The sequence below is a fragment of the Phalacrocorax carbo genome, chromosome 1, assembly GCF_963921805.1.
Source record: "Phalacrocorax carbo chromosome 1, bPhaCar2.1, whole genome shotgun sequence".
NCBI classification, from domain to species: Eukaryota; Metazoa; Chordata; class Aves; order Suliformes; family Phalacrocoracidae; genus Phalacrocorax; species Phalacrocorax carbo.
The window spans coordinates 183794557-183820927 of NC_087513.1; the positions used below are offsets into that span (position 1 = coordinate 183794557).

The following is a 26371-nucleotide window of genomic DNA, read 5'->3' on the forward strand; positions in this document are numbered from 1 at the left end:
GGATTGATCCCTCCCGGCTCCCGTCGCTGCGCTCCCTCCTCCTCCTTCTCGTCCTCCTCCTCCCAGTCCGGCCCGCCCCAGCGGCGCGGCGCGGTGAGCGGAGGGGAGCGGCGCGGCGCGGCCGGGGACGCGGCGATGTGAGTGCGGTGGGTCGGGGGGAGGGAGCGGGACGCGCTCCGCCCGCAGCCCCCCGTCGCGGTGGGCTGGAGGCGGGCAGGGCCGTTGAGGCGGGGCGGGGGTGGTCGGGCCAGGCCCATGAGGGGGCCCTGGGCAGCCAGGCTGCCGCCGGCGGCCCCTGCCTGCCTGGCCCAGGTGCTTCCTTCTCGCTCCGGCCCTTCTCCCGGCCGTCCCCACCACCCCCCCCACTCCCGGTTGTTTGTTTGTGCGGTGCTCTCGGCCCCTTATCTCTCCCCGGCACGCCGGGCGGCCTCGCCTCCCACCCGCCCGCGGGGGGGCACCGCGTCCCGCCGGGTTGGGGGGGTGCCTGTGTCCCCACGCACACGCACCCGGGCCGCCCCGGCTCATCCCTGATCTGGCTGAAGTGTGTGGAAGGAAAGCTCTGTGCCTTGGCTTTGCCGGCCGTCTCTACGTCTTTTCAGTGTTTAATTAGAAAATTTGCCTTAGCTTCCGACTACTTTTTTAATTTGTCGGGGTTAAAAATCCAAGCTTTGGCCTTTATTAAGTAGGAATGTTGTATGAATGGCATTTGCTCGCCTCTGTTACTTTTCAAGATATATCCTAACTTACCTGCTGGAAAAAAATCTTAATCTGATCAAAAATTTATCTGGGGATGCTTCTCTGGGGATGTATTTGGTGGCCTGTCTCGCAGACTGATACTGCATACAGCAGTGTTCATAATTTTAGTTATTGCTAAAATTATACCTGAACAGTTTCTTGACCCAATTTATGCTGCTGGGTTTTTTTTTTTTTTTTTACTCTCTCTTCTAATCCGTATCATATGCTTCCTGACATAGCCCATATCCTTTTTCGGCATCTAGAGCAGCAGACCTCTGCTCCCAGTAGATATCCCTGACTTCAGGTATTTATCTTTTGCAGGCTGATTCAGGCAGTTTGCTTTAGGTTCCCTGTATATATGGAAGAAACATGCACCTGTGGAGTTCAGTTTGCTTCTCAGATGCCTATTTAGGATGGAAGGAGTGGCATTTTGGAGGTGACAGTCTCCATCTATTGACATGGAGAACTTAGACAACTCTGTATCTCACTTTTTAGACAACTGAAGTTAGGGGTGCTGAGCAACATTGAAGCTCCATACGTGCAGAAGGTTGCCTGCCTTGATGTTCTTGTGCATTCTTGTATGTTGTTAAAAATATTTGTAGCGTTACTTTTCAAGTTACATTATTTACAGTTTAGGAAAGAGATCTGCCAAAGCAGATCCATGCAAGTGATCTCCAGCACCAATATATATATATTTTATATACATATATATATATATAAAAAAAATACTCGGGTCAGACTGAGCAGCTTGTGCAGATTCTGCTGTCTGCTCAGGTTGTGTTGCAGGACATTATGATTTGTATATTGTTTGGAGGGGGCTAATATGGTAATAAAAAGAAGCAGCCTCTCGGGTTGTAAATTAGAATTTACAGAAGGATTGCCAAAAATATAATCAAACTGAAGGCCAGAAGAACCAAACCCTTCACAGAACTGCCCTGTTTCATGTAGATGAAACTCCCATCCAGTACTGCGCTGTAGGAGCCTACATATAGATGTGTGCTCTGTGATACATTGGAAGATCATCAAGCTAAGGTTAGGCAGAAGGACAGCCCCATGTACTAGGTGTGTCAGGGATGCTTTTTTTCTTGAGTCCTTATTTTTAAATGCCATTTTAAAAAGTAAAAATTAGGAGTATGTATCTAAGAAGATTTTTTAGGGTAGATCAGTGCACTATGAATGAATGGAGTTGCTCTGAATTATTTGGGAGCATGGATTGTTAGGGCCACTGCACTGGGACCTACTTCACAGTTCATTAAAACCCTTTCCTTTTTGGCCTCCCTCCCTGCCGATTTTAGCGTTGCGTTCTTAGGTTTTACCAATCCTGGATATTTGAATTAGAATTACCTGTTCTGGAATGGCTTCTCATGTGGAGGGTCCGCTGTGAAATATATGTGATTTTTTTTCTTTTGTTCTTTCTACTTTCGATTACAGAAGTATTTTTTCTCTTTAGAAGTACACAGTATTCCCAAATGGGGTTTATTACTGTTTCTGAATACTGTGCCCTGTTGAGTGGCTGTTGTAGAACAGCCACAGTAGCTAATCTGCATTCATTTCCTTACGTAGTCAAGAACTTGAATCTGTGTATTTCTTACTTCACACACCTGTATTCAAGCAGATGATGTATGCACAAGCTGTTCAGTACTCAAACCTGCAGAAAGCTGGAAGATACTGGCTTTGTGTGAAGTCTTCACAGGTTGCAGATATTAAAACCAAATAAGACTGCTGAGCATGTGTATGATTTTTTTAGGCTAAAGCCTTATAATTTGGACAGATACATCCCTAATATAAACTCCCCTGCATCCCTGCCAAATTTCAAGTCCGATGTTTTTAAAACAGCACTATTAAAAGCAGATGCTTCCAGATTTTGTTTGCAGGGCCAAATTCTTTTTTTTTCTTGTGTCGGAACCACCTGAAACAGTTGTTTCTCCCCCCTGCCTTTTAATTTCAGCCAGTTTGTGGTAGGAGCCAAACCCTCCAGCCCAGTCTCAAAGTAAAGTTTGGCAAAGCTGTCTCAGCTGAAGATAGCTTCTTTATGAGGGTTTCCTAAGCTTCCCTATATAAGGAAGGTTGACTGCACCACCTGTTAAAACATTAGTAACACTGTAAGTTGTTGGGAGCAGCAGCTTACAGGTTGGAGATTTGGGGCCCTGGACCCCAGCACTGCTGGAGTTACGCTGCAGGTTTCTTTCTGAACCTGTCCCTCTTCACATGCTCCCAAACGCATGCCCCATGTGCAGGAGGAGTGCGTAACCCGACCATTGCAGCATAGGCTGTGTGATTCTCATGGCTCAAGGCATTAATTACCCAAAGTAAAATTACCTGAGTTTTGGAGTTTTCTCTCTGGGTTTAAGCATTTTTGTCTCTTTTGAAATGGCGAATGTGGCAGGCATGGTTATTGGGGAGTTGGTACTTGTTCTTCCCCATCTTCTTGCTCCCTCTGAAGTTTTACATGAATTTCTGAAATCTGAAAATGGTTTTAACATTGAGGCTGTTTGCAGCAAAGAGTTTGTCATTTCATTGAAGTTTCAAGAAAACAGTTTGATGTTCACTCCCTCTTCTTCCCCTCTGAACTAGTGCACATTCTGCCCCTGAGCGGTTTGACCAGTAAAATTTGAAAGGAGATCACTGTTCTTCAGGAGACATAAGTTTCTTGCAAGTTAGTATAGGATTTCCAGCTCTGGCTGAAAGTTTACAGCAGTTTGTCCAGACGTTGCCCAGTAGCTATCTGTATCGGTGCCGCTCTGCTCCCCATGTTGCCCAGTAGCAGGTTGCAAGCTGACTTGCTCAGCTGGCCCTAGACAGTCGGGCTCTGAGCGGACTTTGTCAGAACCCTTCCCAGGAGGTAGAGCTTGGCAGTAAAGCTTGCGCACTTCTCAGGGTCCGTGTCACCAAGCTCCCGTTTGGATTGCCACACCTGGGCGTAAGCGTGTGCAGTGCTGAACCTCAACCCAGCCAATCTGGACTGTCTCTTCGTTTTAGTGAAGGGCAGATAGTTGCGGTGGTTATGACTAGCTGGTCAGTTTTCTGGTCTTCAGCAGGTTGGCCCAGCTGTAAACCTGAAAACAAGAATCAACCTTAACTTTACCGATGTAAGGGCAGGCAGAAAATAAGGAGTTTTGAAAACTGTACCATTCTCACTGCGGGGACTTTTTACAACAACTGTGTTTCCCCTGATTTGTACACAATTATTCAAGTACAAAAGACCTCAGTACCACTTCAACAGCATGTACTCTCAAGCCTGTATTTGGCAGATTAATAAAATAATCACTTAATCATTGTCATCGAAGTGGATTAACTATCAGGCTTGTCACAGGAGCCTGGGAAGCACTTGCAGCATCTGACTGAAGCAGGGTGTCTCTTCAGTGGCTGCTCCTTTCCAAACTCTCCTCTTTGGTTTGCTCTCATTGCAGCACCGTTGGTACTTTGCAGGCTCCATTGTTGTTACAATGGAAGATGTTATTCGGTGGATGTTTCAGCTGAGCTTGCTCTTTTTTTTTGGTATGAACTTGAGTGGAAAATCTTGAGGAGAATTACTCAGCATATAACACTCATGCTCATAAATCGTGGAATTAGGACCGTAATTTACATAATTAACTTCATTAATCATGAAATGCAGGATTTAAGGTTCCTAGGATAGCAGGTCTTCTGCACAGGGTTATTATTTATTTTGTATGTAACAACAGAGAGCCAGCTCCAATCTTCTTCAAAACTGGTAGGAAATGAAGACAAAAGGCTTCTGTCCTCAAGACCTGGATTTGTATTTAAGCCCCAGGTGTGCCCTCAGGTTCTCCAGTGCAATTACTCTACGTGTAGCCACAGTGGTTTGCGACAGATGTGATGTACAGGAGTGTTTAGGAAAGAATTTTGTGGAAAATATAGCTGTGAAAATACAGCTCATCACACTCTCAGGTCTTGACTGTGGGTATAGCTGTACAGCCTTAATTTTAGCACTTCCACCTGATTTTGTTGAAGAGAAAAGAGTCAGCCCCATTAGGTTAAACCTGGAAACACACAGATGTTCTTGCACCTCCAAAACATGCAGTGAGGCTCTCTTACAATTTTTTACAGTGTTTTCTGCCAGAATCGGTCCATTGCCTTAGGAAGGTTAACCCAGCTTTTAGCTAGAAATTTATCTTAGATGATGTCGAAGGATTTACAGACAATTTAGGAGCTATAGCTCAAATAGGAAAAAGGGCCTTGAGGTATTTCTGAGCTCTGAATTCCTCCCTCCCACTCAGCTGGTTTTCCAGCCGGAGTGTTCGATTTCCCAGGCTTTGGCCTTAGTTTGTTTTGATAAATAAATCTCAAAAGCCTTTTAATTAAATGTGTGACTAAGTAATCACCAAGGTTTAGAGAACACCATTTAGGGATGAGCAGACTGGGGGAAGCCCAGCTGCTTCTTTCTAGCTTTCCAGAAAATTGCTTGAAAAGCTGCACATTGCTAACGCAGTATTGCTTATAGGTTGATATATTTTTGCAGAGCATATGCTTCGTACTTAACACTTTTAAAAAGTCATAGCCTCTTAGAAACTGTATTTTTACATTAAGCACTGATAGCAGAGTGAATTTTTATATCTGCTTAAATTTTAAGAGTTGAGTTGATCAGATCTGTTTGTTATGAAAGATCTGCTCATACGTATCATAAGGTTTGAGGGTGCTATCGTGCATGGAAGAAGTTTTGTTTTTATTGAATAAAAATGTCAGGAAGTATTTTCTTCAAACTCTGTTCATTGATCTTCAGGTGGAAGGCAGAGATTAATTTTGGGGGCTGATCTTTTTTAATATTCTCAGTGTAATCTTGAATCGTTTTTGGTTTTGTGCCTCATTCTTTTTCATTTCAACTTAAAAACGTAGAAGTCTGTGGCTGGAAAGTGTTCTGTTGAACCAAAGCATTGTGTCTTTTGCTGCAAGTCAATGAGAAATCGAATTATTTCTGCAGAAGCCTCATCTGGTATTAGAAAGTGGTTTTTGATGAAGAAACAGCCATTGGAGGGGTGGTTTGTTTTATTGTTAAATACTTTTCTGTACTAACTTTTGAGCTCTGGATAGTTTTTCCCATTTCCTCAGACATATGCAATTTATCTAAATAGCATGGTTCAGAAATACTCACATTTTTACACTGAAACATCCAAACAATTTACGGCTGTGGCAGCACAGGTCAGAATCTGTTCTGCGATTCCCCACAGTAGCTCACGTTGTCCAGAACTGCACCCTTGTGTTGCTAAGCTCATTGTGTACAGTATCCAAAGAGACTTTGACATTAAATCTAAAGTTTTACACTTAGAAAAATTTATTGTAAGCATTTTTATGAAAAATAGTGCAAGTTGCACTTCTCTGACAGTTTTGTGTTTAATTAGGATATCTAGAGCTGCTTATTTATCCCTGGCATGCTTTCTCTTGTATTTCTGGTTCTTACAGCATCACCTCTATTGTAAAGATTTTGCAGTCTTCGGGGGTCAGATGGGCGCAATCCCAGTACTGAACTGTGCTTTATGGGACACAGTAGTGAATATAGCTACTCTTGCTTGCTCTCCATACTTTTTTTACAAAAAAAAACAACCCAAAACCCACAACCTCTTAGCATTCCATCACCCAAAGAGGACTAAATTTAGTTTCTAAAGCTATATATATATATATGTGTAAAAATCTGTGGCTTTGATTATTGTTTCAGATTATACTTTTTTTTTTTTCTTTCCCCAGGGCCGATTACTGGAAGTCTCAGCCAAAAAAATTCTGTGACTACTGCAAGTGCTGGATAGCAGACAACAGACCTGTACGGTGGTCTACCATACTACGTCAATGATTCTGAAATACTAGGAATTTGAGTTACAGGCTTTTAACATCACTCTTGATACTAACCTCTTGCTGCATGAAATTTGTCATTTAAAAATGCCTTTGTAATACTTGTGATATTTAAAATATATTACGTGAGAGCCAGGTACTGCGTACAAGATGGTGTGTGCTGTTCTGCTTGGAAGTACAGATAAGAACTGAAATATCTGATCCTGCATTTTCTTCAGGTTCTGTAACTTAACATTTGATCTCTCTTGAAATTTTGTCCGTGCCTGTTCCTAGCCTTTGTATGCAAGTAGAAGCAAAACCTGGCCTACGTGCTGTGTATGTCTGGTAGGCCTGGTACAGCCAGCGCTCTAAGTATTTAAAGCAGGTTTTCTTCATTTCACACAGCCCACCAAAACATTACTGGGTTACAGAAAGGTGTTTCTGACTTGCAGATGCCTTTTGCAGACCACTAGACCCATTGGTTTCTCACTTAGAAATAAGTTTTGCATTCCTGACTCGATACCAGGGGTACTCCTGGGAGCTGAGCTTCATCTGGCTTACAGTTAGGTACCTGCAGTTCAGAATAAGTGTGAGATAATTGGTTTCGTTTTCTTCTTGTAGTCAGTGAAGAGAAATACACATTAAGGACTGGGGAGGTGGGGGGGTTCGGTAACTTATAAAGTCTGTCTTTAAATGAGATGAATCATGCCCTGGATAGGCATCCTCTACACATTGGTTTGTGCAATGAAATTTTTGGGTTACTAGGTCAGGCTTAGGCACCTAACATTTGAACACCAAAACGAGCTCAGATATTTGTTGCGAGAACCACGTGAGGACTTGCAGTGTTATACCTGTAGAGCTTCTGAACTCCCTCCACCTCCTACTGGCTTTAGTCTTTCTGGCAGCATTTTGGCTTGCAGACTGTTGTGTTGTCCTTAGTTTCCCAACTCTCCCATCTTGCCTTTTCCTCCCTCTCAGATTTGTGGACCTGCAGACTAGTTTAAGTTCATATCATATTTGTGGAGCGTAGCATGATCTAATTAAGGACCATAGCTAAGAGTTGGAACTCTAAATAAGCCATATGGTTTTTAAAAGTTTGCATGAAAACAGGCAGGGTAAAAAAAAAATAATGAAGGGGTGATACTTGGAAGGATAGCGTTGAGAGGGAGCCCAGATTCCCTGTTACTTGTCTCTAATCTGTGTGCTGAACAGTATTATTTGAAAAATTTTAAATCTTATAGGTACAGACTATGACATTTTATGATACCCTTTTGGAATGTTACTGATTTTTCATAATTTCTGTGTTGACTGTTTCTCAGTGTTCCTGAATTCCTATAGCCATTTTATAGCTACAGTGTTTTCTGTGTTTTCAGAACACGTTACATTTAGGCGTGTTCAACTAAGTTTAGTCTAACAAAATTTTAACTAAATAATTAAACTTGCAAAATACATTTTCTGCTTGGTGTTTTGTTTTTGGTTTTGTTTTTTCCTGCTTTTAAGAGCATTGACTTCCACGAAAGAGGAAAGAATCATAAAGAAAATGTGGCAAAAAGAATTAGTGAGGTAACTCAAATATCTTATTTGCACAAATACTTATTTTTAATCTCTTTCATTATCAGACTTGTTTAATTTATTCTCTTGGGGGGGGGTTGTTTTGTTTCAGATTAAAAAGAAAAGCTTGGAAAAAGCAAAAGAAGAAGAAAACATGTCAAAAGAATTTGCAGCAATGGAGGAGGCTGCAATGAAAGCATATCAAGAGGATTTGAAAAGGCTTGGAATTAAGCCAGGTAGTTCATATAGCTGCCAAAGGATTAAAAACAAAATTGAAAGAATATTGAATAGGAATGTTTTTTTCTTAAATTAGGTTTCCAGGATCATGACAGGGGGGCCTGCAGGACTGTGTTTGCTCATTTAAGAAAAAAAGAAGAGGCGTCTGCAAATTGCCAGTAGTAGAAGTTGCAGTACGGAATATTTTTAGCTATGGTGTCCTCTGGTCCGTGGAACAATCCAATCTGGATTAGAAAAATTAAACAATGTGATAACAAAAAATTAAACAATGTGATTCAGAGCTGGTGCTTTGAATCAGTTCTGTGTTTCACTTTTGCCGGTTGGAGACCGAAGTTGCTATTGAGTGGGAGAGGTTGGGTTCCCACTGGTGTCAAACGGTGGTGAGAATCTTCCTACTCAGCTTGCAGTTCAGCAAGTACCTTTGTTCTGTCCACGTGAAGACATGTTATCCTTTTTAAAAAAAGTCTGTACTTTCAAGCTCCTGTAGAAGCCCTCTTTCTCATAACTCTTTTAGTTTATTTTTTTGTTGTTTTGATAAAGCTCATTGGTCCTTACAGGTTTTTTTTCTCTTTGTTACTCATCTTTTGATATTTGCACTTTCTTATGATGCTATAGTAATGTTACAATGGAAGATTCTTTGAGTATAATCTTTTAAGTTTACCTGCTATGAGTGTGAAATTAATGAGCGAAAGTACTCATAAGAATACAATTTCCTATTTTCTACTGTGCAAGAGTGACTAACATTTAAGCTCAGATTATTATTCTTTTTTTTAAAAGAGAGTATTATTTTCTTTAAGATGATGTAGGTCCCAGTTCGACACAGAGTAAAACACAGAGTAACACAGTGGAAACTAAAGGAAAGAAAGAAAAGAAAGAGAAGAAGGAGAAGAAGGAAAAGAAAGAAAAGAAAGAAAAGAAAAAAAAGACACCTCAGGACACCCCAGTGCCACCAAAAAGTGAAAAAAAGGAGTGGGTGCAAGGCTTTTCTCCTGAAGGGTATACATATTACTACAACACAAGAACAGGAGGTAAAAACTAATGAGGAGCAAATCACAGAATCACGGAACAGTAGGGGTTGGAAGGGACCTCTGGAGATCATCTTGTCCAACCCCCCTGATTGAGCAGCGACACCCAGAGCAGGGGGCACAGGAACATGTCCAGGCAGGTTTTGAACGTCTCCAGGGAAGGAGACTCCACAACCTCCCTGGGCAGCCTGTTCCACTGCTCTGGCACCCTCACAGGAAAGAGGTTTATTCTCATATTGAGGTGGAACTTCCTGTGTTCCAACTTGTGCCCATTGCCCCTTGTCCTGTCATTGGGCACTATTGGAAAGAGCCTAGTCCCATCGCCCTGACACCCACCCTTTAGATCTTTATAGGTATTGATGAAATCCCCCCTCAGTCTTCTCTTCTCCAGGCTGAACAAACCTAGGTCTTTCAGGCTTTCCTCATAAGGGAGATGCTTCTGTCCCCTGATCATCTTGGTAGCTCTCTGCTGGACTTGCTCAAGCAGTTCCCTGTCCTTAAACTGGGAGGCCCAAAACTGGATACAGAATGCAGATGTAGTTACTGGATATAAATGAGGAAAGGCTATCTGCATTTCTTTACTCTTCTGCTCTCTCAGTAGTAAGCTGCTTATTAAAATGTGAACAGTTAGATGGAGTTTTGATACTTAACATTCAAGGCTTAGCCATCCAGAACTTCAGACTGGTTTTGCTGTTTGTTAATAATGGGAGAATGCAGTAATTCCCCAGTTTCTGGAAATGTTTAGCCTTTCAGAGGTTAAGTATACAATAGATAGCTCTGTTCTTCCTAAAGAAGCTCTCTAATCAGGAATGTGAAAGGCATTGATTGTGCCCAAGTAAGTGAGAGCTGTTATGGATTTCTGTCTGATTGTTCCCTTCCACATTTACAGGAATTATCTGACTGACTTCTGTTGAGGAGCTGTGTGTCATCTACTTTAGAGCATAAAAGCAACCCTCTTTAATCATTAATGATACTGTTAGAAACTGTTTCTCATAAATTTAAGGATTGACATTAATATTTACCGTAGTCTTTCCTCATGCAAAATAACTTCCAAAAGGTAAAAATCTTGTGTGTTTAGTTTCCTCTGGCCTAAGCTACCAATTAAAAAACAAACGTCTTTTTTTGTGCCAAAATTCTAGTATCTGTGTATCAGCCATAGTTTAATAGAGTCTGGAAGTTGGTTAGCCCTGATAAAGCCAACTATAATTATGATACTTTGGTTTATTGTCCATAACATTATTTGATCAAGGATGATTTATATTCCAATGAGGTGTGTATATATTTTACTTGTTTGTATGTGTGCACACATCAGTGTAATACCCTTCAGATCTGTTCTTTCTATGTATTATTGAACATAAACAGGATTGAATGATGGGTGAAATATGTTTTTGTTTTTTAAGAATCACAGTGGGAGAAACCTAAAGGATTCCAAGGCAACTCCCAAAACTCACAAACGGTAATGAAATGCTCTTATTCATACTTTTCTCTGTCCTTGTAAACATGTACCAGAAATAAGCTAAGCAATTTGTAAGTCTTCTGATTGCAGAACAGAAATTGCTCTTAGTAAATTTAGGAAAAGATAATTTGAATATATAGAATGTTTTATTATATACTTGATGAGAACTGAAATTTTGCTGTACTAGTCTTTGGCTAATTTGTTTATCAAGTGATAACGGTGGTTGTGTTTTTACAGAATATGCTTTTTTAATGCTTCAGCCCATAAAATTGAAAGCTTTTGGGAAATTCTGAATAAATTCTGTTGAATCTTTTGTGAATTAAATGTAGGTAAAAAAATAAAACTTAACACATTTGAAATAATTAAGAACTTCATTATCTTAGAAAACATTGAGATTGCATTGTAGCATAGTAAAAAAAAGAGTGCTTAATTTTTATGTTTGCTTTAGGATATGGTTATGTGATAATTTGTCTTTTTCATGGATTTCTTGTAGTCATGGAACCTATGTGCAAGCAACCTTTTAGAATATTACTCTTTTTCCCTTACTTAAGGCACCGGAAAACTTGCAAAATGGTCCAAAGACAGAAAGATTTCTTATTAACGGGCTTTTTCCCTGATACTTGCCGCTCCAGGATTTTTGTCCTTCACAATGTTAAAAACAGGATTTTTACAACACTCCTGTGAAGTGGTGTTATATTTCCCCATTTTCTAGATAGGTGCAATAGGTACAGTATGATTTAAAGTCCGTGTTGTTTGCTAATGTTGGATTTTACGTTAGCGATCAAAAAAGCCTGGCTTTTTCAGAGTGCTTGACATTCTGTAGCTCTATATTGTCGCATCTGAGAAGGTAACTGTGCTTGGTGCTGGGTTACTTAGAGTCAGAGGAGAAATTATTATAATTGTGTATATTTTTAGGCTGTTGAATTGATTCACAAAATGTACATAAAGTTTTTTCTGTATTCCATCTTTTGTTAAGGCAGTGTTCTATCTCAGAAATGTAGGCTTTTTCAATCCAGTGTTCATTCCCAAGAGATAGCACGCCTCGTGTCAGAGCTGCCCATCACAGGCTCTTTGACTCCTTTATCCTGCGGTTTTGCACCACTTGTTAACCAGCACTTCAACTTTATCTTTTCAGTCAAGGTGTAGCTTTGCAATATTTATAAACCCATCTTACTGTATGTAGCCTTCCCCTGAAAGAGGTGGTCCGGTGACTAATCTTGTTTGGTCCTTGGTGTGTATTTGCCCTGACAGTGAACTAGTTGAGGGAGTGAAGACATCAGAGTTTAGGTTAGTGCTTTGTAGGCTTATGTCCTTGCATCAGCTTTCTGGGTAATCAGAGAAGTGCTGGTGCAGGGAGAGCAGATGGAGGAGAGAAGGAGCTCCCTTCTTGGCAACAATTTGAAGTTAGCTCATCTCAGCTATATCAGAAACGCACACCTTCAGCCTTGGATATCTCTCTAATGCCACATGGCTGTATTTTGCCATTCCTCCCTCACCCTCCTTGGTGACTTTGTGGCGTCTTGAGTTATTTTCGCTATTGCTAAAAACAAGCATTTGATCGCTCCCTTATTTAGTCTGAGCTAAAGATATTGGGAACATTCCAGACCTCTAACAAGGACTCACGCTGCCCAGAAATTAAAGGGCACGCTTGTAATACATAGTGCAAGTGAGATTCACAGGCCCTCCTTGTTTTACAGCATGTTAGCTTGCTGCTCAAACTTCCAAGAGATGGAGGGAACAGCGTAATGAAAAGGCATGTTGAAGACTACCTGCAACTTCAGTTAGATTGACATCATACATGTTAGCATGGGTGTAGTAGGATACTCGGTGTGCCTAATGCCAAATAGCTGCTGAAAACCTCTAAGAACCAGGTCTAAAATGTTCAGGATGTAACTGTAACAAAGGGATAGGTTATACTTAAGACTAGTCTTTTGTCCTCTTTCTGCTTATATAAAAGAAATTTTCCTTTAGCTTGTTTTATTGAAACGAGCACACTGAAACTTTTGAGAGCAATACCTTGAGGAAACTTGCTCACTGAAGGCTTTCTTGCTTTTCCCCTGCTCTGAACCTACCAATAAAATGTTTCTGTTTCATATATAGCTTTCTGCAGAGCAGGTGGGAGAACTTTAACTCCTGATTTTGTTTTGGTTAAAAGAAAAACCAACAGTTTTAGTAGAGCAAATGCATAGGTATGTGTGTGCAGAAGCCTGTCTAGGGGCGTGTGTGTTTATGTATACGCATAGAGACATTTATTAATGCAAAAAATCATGTATGGTGAAGCCGCATAGACGTTCTGCCCAGTACAGGGGAATGGGCAGTATTAGTATGTAAGGAGCAGTGAAGCGGTGTATGTGCAAGTGCTCATGAAAATCAGGTTCTTGAGGAAGATGTTAAGTCACATGTAATAACTTATTATTTAGCTGTGGCTGATTCTCAAAACAGTGCTTTGTTGAAATCAGTGCTTTACTAAATAAGTAAATTCATGGCATGCATTCCTGCAGAGTTTGCTGCTTCAGTATTTTTGGTGAAGATATATTTTGGAATAAGTTTTAGAAGTTATGGTTTTGTTTGCTTATGTTTAACTCATGATAGTATTTATTGGTCCTGTTTTTCTATAGCCCTCACAAAACCCTGAGTCTTCCAGAGAAATTTTTTCTTGGTCTCAATTTAAGACAATGACAAAACCAGGAAATGTCAACTTCAGGTGTGAATAATTTGGAAAATAAAAAACATGTAAAATAACAGCCTTTATGCCTTTATCATATTTTGAACTGTACGGCAACTTTTACTGTACTGCCTCATCCTAATTATCTACTGTTCGAAAAAAAATTCTATGTGTATTTATGGTACGTTTAAGTTAAGCAATTCAATCTCATTTGAGCCAAAGGGAATACTTTCTAACAACTTTAGGGGTTCAAGCTTTAAAACAGTAGAACTATCATGAACAAAAATTACTCAAGGATTGAATAGTCTTATAAGTGACGCTTTGGCTGATCCTTAAAACTCTCCTGTTTAATTAGCTCCTGTATCTTTTTCTCAGACAGCAGAGTGGGTAGAAGGTGTCACTGAAGATGGTCATACCTATTACTATAACACACAAACAGGAGGTAAGGAGAGCTTTTTTCCAGTTAAGCACTGTTTCAGAAGAGAGGGTTTTTAGAGCAGCATTTTATTTTGCAAATAAATGCATTTTAAGACCATTACGAAGTTTGGGGTTTTTTTTTAAGCTGTTACCTTAACTGAAATATAATTGTTGCTTAAGTCAATGCTGGCTTTATAGCTGTATTGTCAGTGAGTATGCATTTGTGCTTCATAGGTGTTTTTTTTTAAGACGTTCAACTTACAACTCTAAAATATGGGTTCTTTTTTTCTATGTATATTGAAATTATAGTTTGGAAACCAGAAAGGGACAGGATTTTGTTTTGACAGGTATGTAGGACTGAATAAGAATCTCCTAAACTTTTCCACTTGCTGACATAGTGCTGATAAGAGAGTCCAGAATCTTACCTCCTACTTCTTTTCCCCATTTTTTCCCCCTACATGGGGAACTTTGTGGTAACTCCCCCAGAGCAGGCATCTGTTTTCTAAATCTGAATCATTTTAAGGTCAGTGATGCCTCTTTGGAGAGCAAGTGATTTTATGCTGGCTATAAGTTTTCCTTCTGCTCTTGGGTATGAAGTGGCGTTCCTGACGATGCCAAGAATAGAAAAAGAAAAACCACAACCTTTCAGTTTTTCAGCATGCCACTCCCCTGCTCAAATTATTTGCGAATTTTTTTTCTTTCGAAAGGGAAATGAGATGCTGGTTATTTTTAAATATTGCCTTCTAAGTTCAGAAACATTTTATGCTTTTGGTTGTATTGCTCTTTAAAGCTCTTCATGGACACATGGGACTCGTGAAGAATATATTTGTAATCGTTGTATTTGGTAAAATCATAGTTTGTGAGATTTTAAAGTGATCCCTTACTTCTGTGTAGGAGCAGGCACCTTGGAAATGCTCGAAAATTACTTGTCAGTTCTGTTAAAGCTAATCCCATCCTCTGAAGACAAGGCAAATTGTTAAGCGAGGGGACTGATCGTAGTGTCTCACCTGAAGCATGTAACTGAAGAGGCTGGTACATCTCTAGGCTTAGCTCCTGCTACAGGTCGTGCTTTGGGAGGCTGCACCTTACTCCACTGGCTGTATGTGGCACCTAGGACAGTGAACTTTCTCAGTTACTGGTCTAAAGCTACATGACAGCAGTACCCTTAAGAGACTTTGTTTGTTCAGAGCCACTCATGGCCAGTTTCTTACACCTTTGCTGCTTCAAGATACATCTAGAAGCCTACCTGTTAGATGTGGTTTTCAGTTAGGGATTTCCTTGGAAATAGATTAAATAATTGGAAAGATAGTAGTTTTATTACATTTGAAAGCTTAAATTTTAGATTAAAAGTTGGTGTACTTTTCCCTTAATGTTACTAAAAACAGTTTGATGACCATTGATACAACTTTTATTTAAATATTTCCATATTTCCTCCCAATATATTTGCTGGAATGCTACCTTCTTATTGAAAATGGGGTCATATCCTGTAGATACTTTCATGCCTTTTCAGAATAATGTTTATAATTCCTTGTTTATTTGACAGCTCTTTAATTAGAGACTGAATGTTACTGAGCCCAGTGGCACAAGGAAGGGGGAGGGTTATTTGCCCGGAGAGCTGAGACTTGCAGTTAGTGTTCTTTACTTTTTCCTGTCTTTGCAAGTAATGGACAACTCCAGTCAAATAGGCACCTCTAGAGGGTATTTTGTTTGTCCTGCATTAGGGTGAGAGGGACCACAGTCTTGTGGACAGCAGTTTGCCATGCATGATATTTTTCTCAAGCGCTAACTATAACAAGTTTTATGAGCAGTGAACTCGGCTGTCATGACAGTATCTCTGCTGACAAGTGAAATGTTATCCTCTGACTATGTTTATTACAACAAACATACCAAACAAAAGCAAAAGCTTCATGCTAAATCATTTACTGCATAAGGCAGCACTGCTGCTAAAAGGTAATGTTGTCAAAGCAATAACAGATCAGAACTAGAAACATAAATAATGTGGTTATTCAAATATCTTGGACAGTGTCCACATGGGAGAAACCAGATGGTTTTGTTTCATCTTCAAATGAGAAGAGTCAACGTGACAAGCATTCTGAAGAGCTTGCAGAAACAGATTCCAAAGAGTCTGATTCAGACTCGGAAGATAGTGAAAGCGAAGCACAGAGTTCAGAAACAAATTCCAAGGTGAGTTCTGTCTTCGGATTTATTTTACATTCCATATTAATTTTCCAGCATAAGATGATTTATCTTTTATCTCGTGTGATAGGCTGTACTCGTTGTAATGAGGTTAAGCTGTATGACTGAAAACAGAAGTCTGCACTTGTTTGAATAGTAAAATGAATCTTTATTCAATTATTTGGCCTGTTAGTGGCACTGTTCCAGAACAGAAAGCGTGCTCTTTCCTTCAGCCCGCCAGAAGTAGATTGAATTCGGCAAGAAATGTGATGTTCTCAGAGAAAACTCACTGTCATCTCTGAAATAATCCACAAAATTATTTGGATGTCAGGGTGAGGATATGACTTCTAACCCTCATTGGTAAATGGGACTGCCAAGAGACCTTCAGGGAATACCTTTGACTGAAAATGACATGGCTGTAGTTCCCTTATTAATTGAGGAAAACATTGGCAGCACATACTACAAAACCTGTGTCAATCATCCATTTTTTCTTCAGATTGAAAACTTAAAGGGTGTGATTATAGCTCTGGTTGGGTCAGATGGTTTTTCTGAAACTTTTAGTTCAGAAAAGGTTTTTCTGAAACTTAGTTCAGAAAATGTATTCAAGGACAGGTGTTAATTCTAAAATATATGTTTTTGTGTCACTGTGCATAATTATGAACTACTACTACTAGGTATTCGCTGCAAAGAGTATCTGCGTGCACAGAAAGCTGTATATGAATTTTTGCCTCTTCTTTCCCCCCCCCCCACCAAACATGCTAAGCTTTGTTTTTAAGTAAGTATTGGCTACTAACTTCAGCCTTGGTGGATGGGATTTCCCAGCCTTAACTTTTTCTAACATTTAAGATTTTTGTTTCAACTCTGTATGTGATGAAAGCCCAAGGAGAGAAATTCAAAGACTTTGTTACAGTATGAGTTTATTGTTTCAAGTTACTCTTGGTTGAAAAGTATGAATAGTAGATAAGAGTAAATAAAAGATGTAAAATAAAGCTACGTTATGTTTTTATTTAGGCATTTTTGCTTAAGGTGGGTTTTTTCCTCTTTAGAGGAAAGGAGCTAATGGTGAAGAATCAGAGGAAGGGAAAAAATCTAAAGCTAAAAAGTTAAGTCCATATGGGAAATGGCGAGAAGTTAAGTCAGAAGAAACTGTTAATAAAGAGGAGAGTACATCAGGTTCCCAAGAAACCTCCAGTGATGCATCTAACAAGACCAACCCTTACGGCAAATGGAAAGCAATTAAGGAAGAAGAAGAAGAAGAAGAAGAACCAAGGTACGGATTCTTTTACCATAGTTACTCTAATCATATCTATTTCCAGAATACTTGTTTTCAGAGCTGAAGCTTTTTCTTCTGAATTCTGGCAGAATTAGCACAGCAGTGATTGGAAACATAGCCCAGTACAATTCTTTTCGCAGTGATTATTTTAAGGGATAGTTCTCTGTGGCGGATAGTGTTGGTGTTTTGGTTTTAGTGTAGAAGATCACTATGAGTACAGAGTAAATTAAAGTGATTTAAAGGATCATTGCCATCCATCGTTCTTCTCAGAGATTGAGTATCAACTATTTAAATCTAGTTACCCTAAGCTTACATTCCTTAACATCGTCTCCTTCAACAATCCCATTCAGCTGCCTCAGAAGCTCTTGCGACTGTTTTCAGCTGCTTCCAGCCTTGGAATGGCATAGGCAGATTTGCCAGGGCCTCTAGCTTCCAGGCTAAATTCTGTTTGTTTCTGATGAGTAATTAGTTGGGCTAACCCTGCCTGGAGTTCAAGATCTATCTTGATCTTTTAGGGCCAGCAGCAACCTGATCTTGATCGTACTGGGTTACCTTTGCTTTGAATTCCTTCCCTGTGGGATCAATAGTTGCTGACGTAACAAGCATGCTTTTTTAGTCTCTGAGCAATTTCTACCTAAGCCCGGTATGCTTGTCTGAGTTACTTCCACAAGCAGTGAATTATTTCTGACTTTGTGGTGTTGTGCTGACTCTAAGAGTTCACTTGAAGGACACAGCCTAAAAGACACTTCAAAATTTTGTCTTACTTTCACCCAGTATTGCAGTAAAAGACTTCTGGTTGAGCTGTTTTTCTTGTTCCCTCATTTCAAAACCAAGTTAAGCAAAACCAAAACAAAATCCACTACAACCTTTTCTGCTGTCACTACGGGTAAGTACTGGAGGCTCTTAGAATGTGGTGGGAGACACTTTGTGTAATGATTTAAATAAGGAGGTGAAACACAAAACATGTAATCTAGTTATGCCAGTTTTAAATCTGGAAGCTGTCTCTCTGTCCCATGTCCAGCCGATGTACTGTAGATGTTTTCATGACATGCATCTGATCAGGAGGAGTTTTTTGTTTTATTTTGTTTTGGTTTGACTGTGTAATGCCCAAGATGGCTTATTTTCATGTGAAGCATGCTGTCTTGTATGGCCTGTTTCTTGTTATGGGGCCCTCTAGGAGTCTGCAAAAATTAGGTTTGGGAGAATGAAATCAGACTTTTCCATTATACTTACTCCATTCTCCAGCATTTTAGTTCTAAATTATTAAGCAGATGCAGTTTTGACACTTTGACCTAAATTAAGTACTGATACACTTCCTTGAAGAAGATAATGTCACTTGATCAGGTCATGTAACACCTCCTGTATTGGACCAGCTATAACAGTTCCTTGACTCCAGAGGTGATAATCTTTTAGGTTTTTTGGAAAGCACTGTCCAATAAAAAGTGCTTTCAGCTACTGAACCTTACGTATCAGTCTGTACATTAACACACGGGCTTGATATATACACACATGTAAATGAGACGAATGCAGTTGTTCATTATTTACTTTAAATTGAGACTAGGCACAGTGCCAGCCGCTTTCAGGAAGTTTACGTTTTGGGGATACTGCAGCTGTCACATTTTCTTCACTTGCAGTCATTCTCATGGCTCTTTTTTGGGTGCTTGCGCTGATCCATGTCTTCCTTGAAGCATAGGACCTGAAACTAGGTATAGTACACGAGCAGACATCAGACTAACAGAAGTACTGAAAGATTTCTTGTATGGATTGGCCAGGAGTACGACATGTATCTCTTTGCAGTAGTGTTAGGCTGGTGTGATTCCTGATGGATGTACGATTTGGATCATTTTCTGCCGACTGTTTGGCTGTTCTCCATCATGTCTCCATCCAGCCACAGGTTGTTCTTGTAGAATACGGTGTTTTGCTGTTGACCTCCTAAAACCGATTGGTCATTTGTAGACGATGTCTTTGGTTTGTGGAGATCGGTGTTAGCTGTGATCCTGTCCTACAGAGCTGCTTCTCCCAGCTTGGCGTCGCTGGTGGATTTTGTTAAGCCTGTTCTCTGTTCTGTCGTGCGGACCCTCAGGATGGACACCTGTGGAAAACCACTCAATGGCATTTTGGCAGTGAACCATTGCTAGTTACTCACTGACTGCTGTCTTTCAATATTCTTAGATTTACACACATGCAGCCCTGTTGTCTTTTACAGGATTATTTATGAGTGCTTTGGCCATGGTATAAGCTCTGTAGAGAATGAGGTCGTAGTTTTTTACTTTTCATACCAGCCCACACAGAAGAAACAAAGAACGTGGGGTTTTTTTCTTGATCCCTGCCATGACGATGATCTTGGCTAGAATACTGCATCTAGCTCAAAGCTGTTTTGCCAGTTAAGTACAGATGTTACTGTCTGCAGTACACCATGTGTCTTCTCCATGTAGGTTAACCCTTTTATGTTTTCCTCTCCTCTCCCAGTGAAAAAGTGGACCTGGAGCTTCCTAGTACGGAGAGCGACAATCTACCACCTCCAGTGCTAGAGGTTCCAGAAGATGCGACAGTGATATTTAAAGAGAAGACAGTCACCTCCCTTGGGGACCTGACAGAAGGGGTGCCAACATTTAAAAAGAGGAAATTTGAAAATGGAAAATCTAGAAACTTAAGACAAAGACTAAGTGATCAGTAATACTTAACAAATCATTTTAGATTCTGTTTAAGCTAGAGTGAATCAAAAGTTTAATACTTTAAACAGGCTTTTATAAAGAAAATGTTGGATAGAAATTAAGGATTTATAGGTATTAAAACATACGTGAGTTGTAATATTTTTTTATTTTATTTTGATGTGATTGATTTTGGAATGGAAGTTTGTGTTATATTACTTATGCAATATTGTAAATACATTTATTTTTTATTTTAACCATGCCACCTAAGTTGGATTTGCTCTATGTGTGCTGTTTTAAATACATCGTGTAAGGTTTTTTACTCCTTTTCTAAGTATGGGAGAATGTAGTAATCCTTAATCTGGCAAAAATAATGCAGAGGAACTGGATCAATGGCATGTACTAGAGAGTAAAATCATCCCTGAAGATTGTGGAGTAGTTTCCCAACTAATGAGTAAAAATATTGTGCTTACTAACCTTTGGCTAATCGCTTGCAGAAGAGTAGGTGGTGCGAGCGCCAACATTTTGAATAGGTCATTTGAAAGCTGTTTTTAGAGGAGTTAGTCACATCAGTGCCACTCATTTCAAATAACTTTCTGATGGGAATTACTTGTGTCCACGCATGAGAAGTATATTAAACCTCTGCAGAAGATTTTAAACCTGTTGAATCTTAGCTTTTAATAATGGCACCAGAGCCACCTCTGTTGTAGTACTTATTTCTGTGGTGTCTTCCTGTTGCATTTTGCTTTATTATTGTCTCTACCTGAATTTTTCTTTCTTTTTACACATCAAGTTTTCCTTTTTTGGTCTTGTTTTTGACTCTTACCCTGTTAAAAAAAAATATTGCCTGATGTTTTTATGAAAATATATTCCAGAGAGCAGCCCTGCTACAGTATACAGCACCCTTTTTGAGGCTGATAGTTTTGTCTGTTGATAAAAGGAGAGTGTTGAGTAGTTGCAGTGTTTGCTAGGCTGAGAGGGGCTAAGTGTATTGAAGCTTCATCGTTCTCAGTACCACAGGAGAGGAAAACAAAAAAGGATAAGTAGAGCTGATGGCTTGGATGTTTTCTTAAGGATTGTAAATTTGATTTCTTCACCTGGTGGTTTGGTCTGCGTTTCGCATCATCAAGATTCATTGGCTGCGTAAGAATACAGCTATGCTTATTGCTGCTCTGGATATCAGAGGACCATAAATGCTCAAATCATTCATCCATTAAAAGATACATCTCTGTTTCTAAAGCTTACAGTGTTTTGTTCAGGGGAGTCTCAGTCAAAAACAGAGGTGTAGTTAATGCAGTTGTCGGAGTCCAGCTACAGGGAAATAGAGTTGGTAACTGCTGAGCTGGAACTTCATTGAGAAGATGACTGTTAATCTGTCAGATCAGTGGAGAAAGGAGTACAAGACAGGAAATCGGGTTTATCATGTATTACCAAGGAAGCTGAAGTCCTTTTTTCTATTCTGCAACATTTTCTCTGTGTGTAGAAGAGCATTAAGTACCATGTTTAATCCCATGTGTTTCAGGTTTTGTTCTCACTCTTATTTGAACATTACCCCAGCAGCTAGGAGCCTGTTCTAACTTGAAGCCTCCGTGTGTTTGTGACCCATTTCCACTCGTTTCCCCCAAACTAACACAAGTATTGCCCTTCAGCTAAGTAGCTTTTCTTCCTCTTGAATCCATCACATCTTTTCTGAATCACATAAAGCATCCTTGTGTCGAAAGGACCGTCGATGCTCCACCAGCACTTCCCTTCATCCGTTCCAGCCTGAGTTTGCCTAGATTTGTGTTCAAGGAAGATTAACGCCACGCATGAGGTCACTAATACTTCCTTAGCGTATTGGAAATAACTTCTGATACGTCCCCGAACCACATTTGCCTGTCACTTGACTGCATCACGCTGCCTGCCGTGGGTGCCCTGTCATTTACCAGTACAGCTAGCTAGCTCTGTGTGCCTTTGCCATTGCCAACTGCTGAGTCAACAGCTGGTCATGCTTTCCTTTCCAGCACAATTTCTTTTTTTCTCACAAATTTGTTTTGTACTGCTGTACTACTCATCCTGCTTCTGTTACTCCAAGCCTAAAGTACATTCCTTTCTTTATGGTCTCTCTAAAATTATTTTATTGTTTATTAGTGCAGTTTTATACAGCAGTAGAGTTTTTTTTCATAGGCTTCACTTTTAATAACCTCCAGGGAGGACATCTTTCCTTATAAATGCTTTGCCTATGGAAGTGGTCACAGGCAGTGATTTAAGATACCCGTAACTCAATTGCTCAAACAGATGTTTAATAACATCTGAAAATAAGCGTGTTCAAAACTTGTTTCCTTGAGGAGCTGCTGTTAGTTGTAATGTGAACCAAAGTTCTTCATCAAGTACTGTGTTTAACAGACAGATCAAGTGTTTACATTAGGAAAAAAGACAAAAAGTTTTGTTCACCGCTAGTAAAGTTGGTTTAAATACCACATGCTTGCTTTTGCTGATGTGACTTCTGAAGCCTGCATTTCACAAAGAAATACAGCGCTTCGATCCCCGCTACCTCTGGAAGTCAGTGTGAGGAGAGACAGGTTTACTTTTTGTCCTTAAGAGTAAATTATAACGAGGGCCAGCTGAACCAAATGTGATATATCCAAAGCCACTGTTTAATTTTGCACCGTGCTGTCGTTGGATTTCCTTATTGCATATCTAAACCAAATATTTTTCTCTTCCATACAAAAATACTGTCTTGTGTGAGATGTAAGGCAGACGCTGCTTTTCCAGGACATCTGTTCTGCGCAGAGCTCTCTCCCTTCCGTGCTATCTCCCTGCAAAATCTGCCTTTGGAATTTGCCATAGGAATCCTGTAGGTATTACCACAGTTACGCTCCTCATCTGCTAATCCTTCCTTGGGCTGTACTGGTTTTTGACAAAGGAATGTTCCTTTTACTGTTTCAGAAGAAGTGTTTTGTTTTCTGGCCAACCTATTTTCTATCATGCAGCATGTTGTTTATCTGCTTGCCTCCTCCTGTTGCAAGCTCCTTGAGTGAGGACTGCATCCTTGGTTTTATAGGCTGTCGCAGATATCATTAGCGATGTGAGAAGGAGAGATGGAGAGGAAAGGGGAGTCACTGAGATTCCTGATGATGATTTCTTCCATGTGATTTTGAGCGAGTCAATTGACTGCTCTGTGTTTTCGTTCCCTTGCTCATCTTTCACCTGTCTTGTACTGCGAAGCACTTTCTAAACAGACAGGACACCCTTCTTTGGTGTGTGTGTTTTTGCAGTAGGGCCTGCCTGAAGTTGGTGATGCTTTTAGAAGCAAACATATTGCATATGCTAAAAAAAAAAATTATTTTGTTGGGCACTTGTTATGCTGGGAGGTGTGCAGAGACCTGCTCAATTTGACCCAGGTTATAGAATAACCCTTGTTCCTCTTTAGGCTAAGCCAAATTTTAACCCTTCACCTGGGAATTTGTAGACCGAAATCCAGACTTTCACAACAGGGTAAAGTTTGGGTTTGGTTAGTCCCTTGTAGAAAAAATCTGTGCTGCAGCATCATCCGGTCCCAATACTCACGTATAGAAGGTGGGAGCGCTGCTCATGACATGCATCCAAGTTAAATTCACTGACCTGTGCATGTATAAAAACATTCCCCTCCCCCAGTACATTATTTCAGTGCATATTTTGGCATCTCAGAAAGGGAGTAAAAAACTATTTCATGGTGCTTGGTTTCCTTGATTTGCTTTTTGAGTTGTACCTCCCCATTTTAGTACTTCTCTTATTATTGGTGTCTTCCTCAAACCGTCTTCCTCCAGCATTCCTATATATGCAAACCTACGTATCACCGCTGTGCCGCGTTTCTAGGGTCCACCTTCACCTTATCCCCTGCTCTACTGAGATCTTTGGAAAGCTTCGCGTTGCCTTATGTAGGCCGCCGTGTCTCCAGATCCCAGGTTACGCCGAGCGCTTCTGCTGCCTTTTTGCGTCATGCCCTGAGGAGTTACAACCTTACCTATTTCCAGACAACACCCGAGCTATTTCAAGGCCGGCTACATGTGCTCTTTTGATTCTCTTGACAGTTGATTTTCCCAAGACAGATTTCATTCTGTTCCTTCTATGGGGTTTGCAGCCCTTAAATCCTTTCGCTTGTTGGTACAAAAGCTGCCTGTATACCTTCTGCTGCGGCAGCCCTCTGGTTCTGTTTTGTCAGCCATATCTCTTCAGACTCTCCTGTATCTACCTCTTAAGTCCTTCTACCTTCTACCTTTTAAATTATTTAACTTATAAATTGTGCTAACCGTTTGTGTGATGACAAAATCTAGCTTCGTGAAACGTTTTGGGATGTGGCTAGAATAAAAGTTTCTGTACAAAGCAAAAAGTGTTGCAAATAATAAGCTGAAAAAGGCTAAATTTGCCCAGGAATGTTCCCGGAGAATGTCAGCAAATGCAGATTTGATTTTACTTGTAAAAGCAGAAATAGCCTATGTTAAAAGCGCGCAGACAGCATTATACAGACCACGGGCTGAGGACAGTGGACTTCAATGGCTTGCTTAACTGAAGATACGGTGAAGAACAGTGGGGTGACTGATAAAAAAGCGCTTGTTTTAGTTTATAAGTACTGTTGGCGAGGTTAAACAGCTGGTTTCTCTTTAACAGCTTCTCAGCTGCAATTACAAAATATTGCAAGCTCTTGAAGTGGAGTTTATATGAAAATACCAAATAAAGCTTTCATTTGAACAATCTGTATTACTGTTGTTCATCTGTTCAAGGGTTTTAAGACAACCCAAGAGGTTTATGGGTGCATGGTCTGTTAAAAATGGGGCCCAGGGTACATATAAACCAAAATAGGTATGTAAATATGGAAATGCTTCTTAAAAGAAATACTTTAATTTTGTGGTCACCAGCATAACATCTGTGTGCCTTCCAGCAGCGCAGTAAGCAGGTACTGGAAATTGTTTTATTCTGTGCATCAGTGATGAGTAACAAATGACCTGGTTTAAAATTGTTAATTTTGAAATTCTTACCAGATTTCAGGTAAGGTGTGTTGTAGTTACAATTCAGTAACACTCAGAATGTAGCTGAACATGTAACCTTTCTGCTGGTGACAGGCTGATGCAGGTGGCTGCACACCTGCTGGCATCAGGAATGATGAGCAATGCCCCAGGAGGTAAAGATGCACACTTTCAAAAGGTGGGGAAAGCAGGTAAAATATTTCATAACATTTCCTTTCTGAATCTTAAAGATTCATACATCGTAAATTTAAGAAAAAATATTTTTGTCAACACTATCTTGTGAAAACTTTTTTTACAGAAGGTGAAAAAACTGTTCAGCTGTATTAAGGTATGATCCAGGCAACGGTTCTGCCAGACCAGGAAATACGTTTCGTCACTAACAGCCTTCCGTTATTTCTTCCCTTTAGCTCAATAAGAACAAGGGGCTTACTCCTTCAAGTGAATAAACTCAGTCATTGTTCCCACAATTTCTGAGACGTTCCCTTCTGCATTCACAGAATCACAGAATGGCAGGGGTTGGAAGGGACCTCTGGAGATCATCTTGTCCAACCCCCTCTGCTCGAGCAGGGACACCCAGAGCAGGGGGCACAGGAATGCGTCCAGGCAGGGTTTGAATGTCTCCAGGGAAGGAGGCTCCAACCTCCCTGGGCAGCCTGTTCTACTTAGTGATGATTAAATGAAAGTAATCAAAGTAAGGTACCAGGGCTGTTCTTAGTTAGAGGGGAAGCATCCATCTTTCCACTGCTGTAAAAAGGACTACTTCCAGGCTCAACTTTTGTCCGGCTTCCTCCTTCGCTGGGTGAGGCACTGCCACTCCAGGCCTCAGCGGGGAAATGAAAAGGGATCCAGGAGCTCTGTTTCACGTCAGCCACCAGGAGCTGGAGAGAGATGAAGTTGGTGCCTTGCACCGCCTCATCGCATCCATGCGTAAGGTCTCGGTTACGGACTCTGATGATCGTCGGGGGAAGCCAGGCAGACAGGTGGCGTTCTGTTTCGTTTGGTGTAACGCTGTTTGACAGCGAAATACGGAGCTGCAGGAGGAGGCTGTTCCTCCCAGAGGAGCCTGCTCCTGCTCCGCTCTCCCGCCACCACTTGCGCTGTCCCCGGTTGCTGTTCGCTGCCTTCCGAGGAGCCACTTTCCTTCTCCTTTTCCTCCCTGTGCTAGTGGTTTCACTGCTGAAAATCAGGGTTGCTTGTAGAAACTGAAAAGTCCAAGTTCAAAGTATTCCATCCTGAGAATGCCTCAGTGACGGCATGGTTATACCTCACATCCCTCCCATGAGGACAAGTGCGAGCCCATGGCCAAGCCCCATCACAATCTCTCAGCTCTTACGTCCCACAGAAAGACTGGGGTGGAAGGACTTAGAATAAAACGCGGCTTCAAGTAACATTTTGTAAGTTAGGAGAAAACAGCTTTAAA

The 26371-nt window shown here is 40.6% G+C and overlaps 1 protein-coding gene across 1 annotated transcript; it reads left to right on the top strand.

Annotated features, from left to right (window-relative positions):
• The first annotated feature begins 2 nt into the window (after positions 1 to 2).
• WBP4 (WW domain binding protein 4) lies at positions 3 to 24685 on the top strand. Its single transcript, XM_064440802.1, has 10 exons — positions 3 to 137; positions 6436 to 6508; positions 8017 to 8079; positions 8180 to 8303; positions 9102 to 9332; positions 10730 to 10785; positions 13826 to 13892; positions 15891 to 16051; positions 17089 to 17312; positions 19785 to 24685. Coding segments are annotated over exons 1-10 (1209 nt in total). The 5' UTR covers positions 3 to 135; the 3' UTR covers positions 19993 to 24685.
• The last annotated feature ends 1686 nt before the right edge of the window (positions 24686 to 26371 follow it).

Bases quoted from the DNA above. Each gene is read 5' to 3' on its own strand.
- WBP4 (XM_064440802.1), top strand. The intron at 8,080-8,179 runs GTAACTCAAATA...GTTTTGTTTCAG, and splicing joins TGGCAAAAAGAATTAGTGAG to ATTAAAAAGAAAAGCTTGGA. The intron at 8,304-9,101 runs GTAGTTCATATA...ATTTTCTTTAAG, and splicing joins AAGGCTTGGAATTAAGCCAG to ATGATGTAGGTCCCAGTTCG.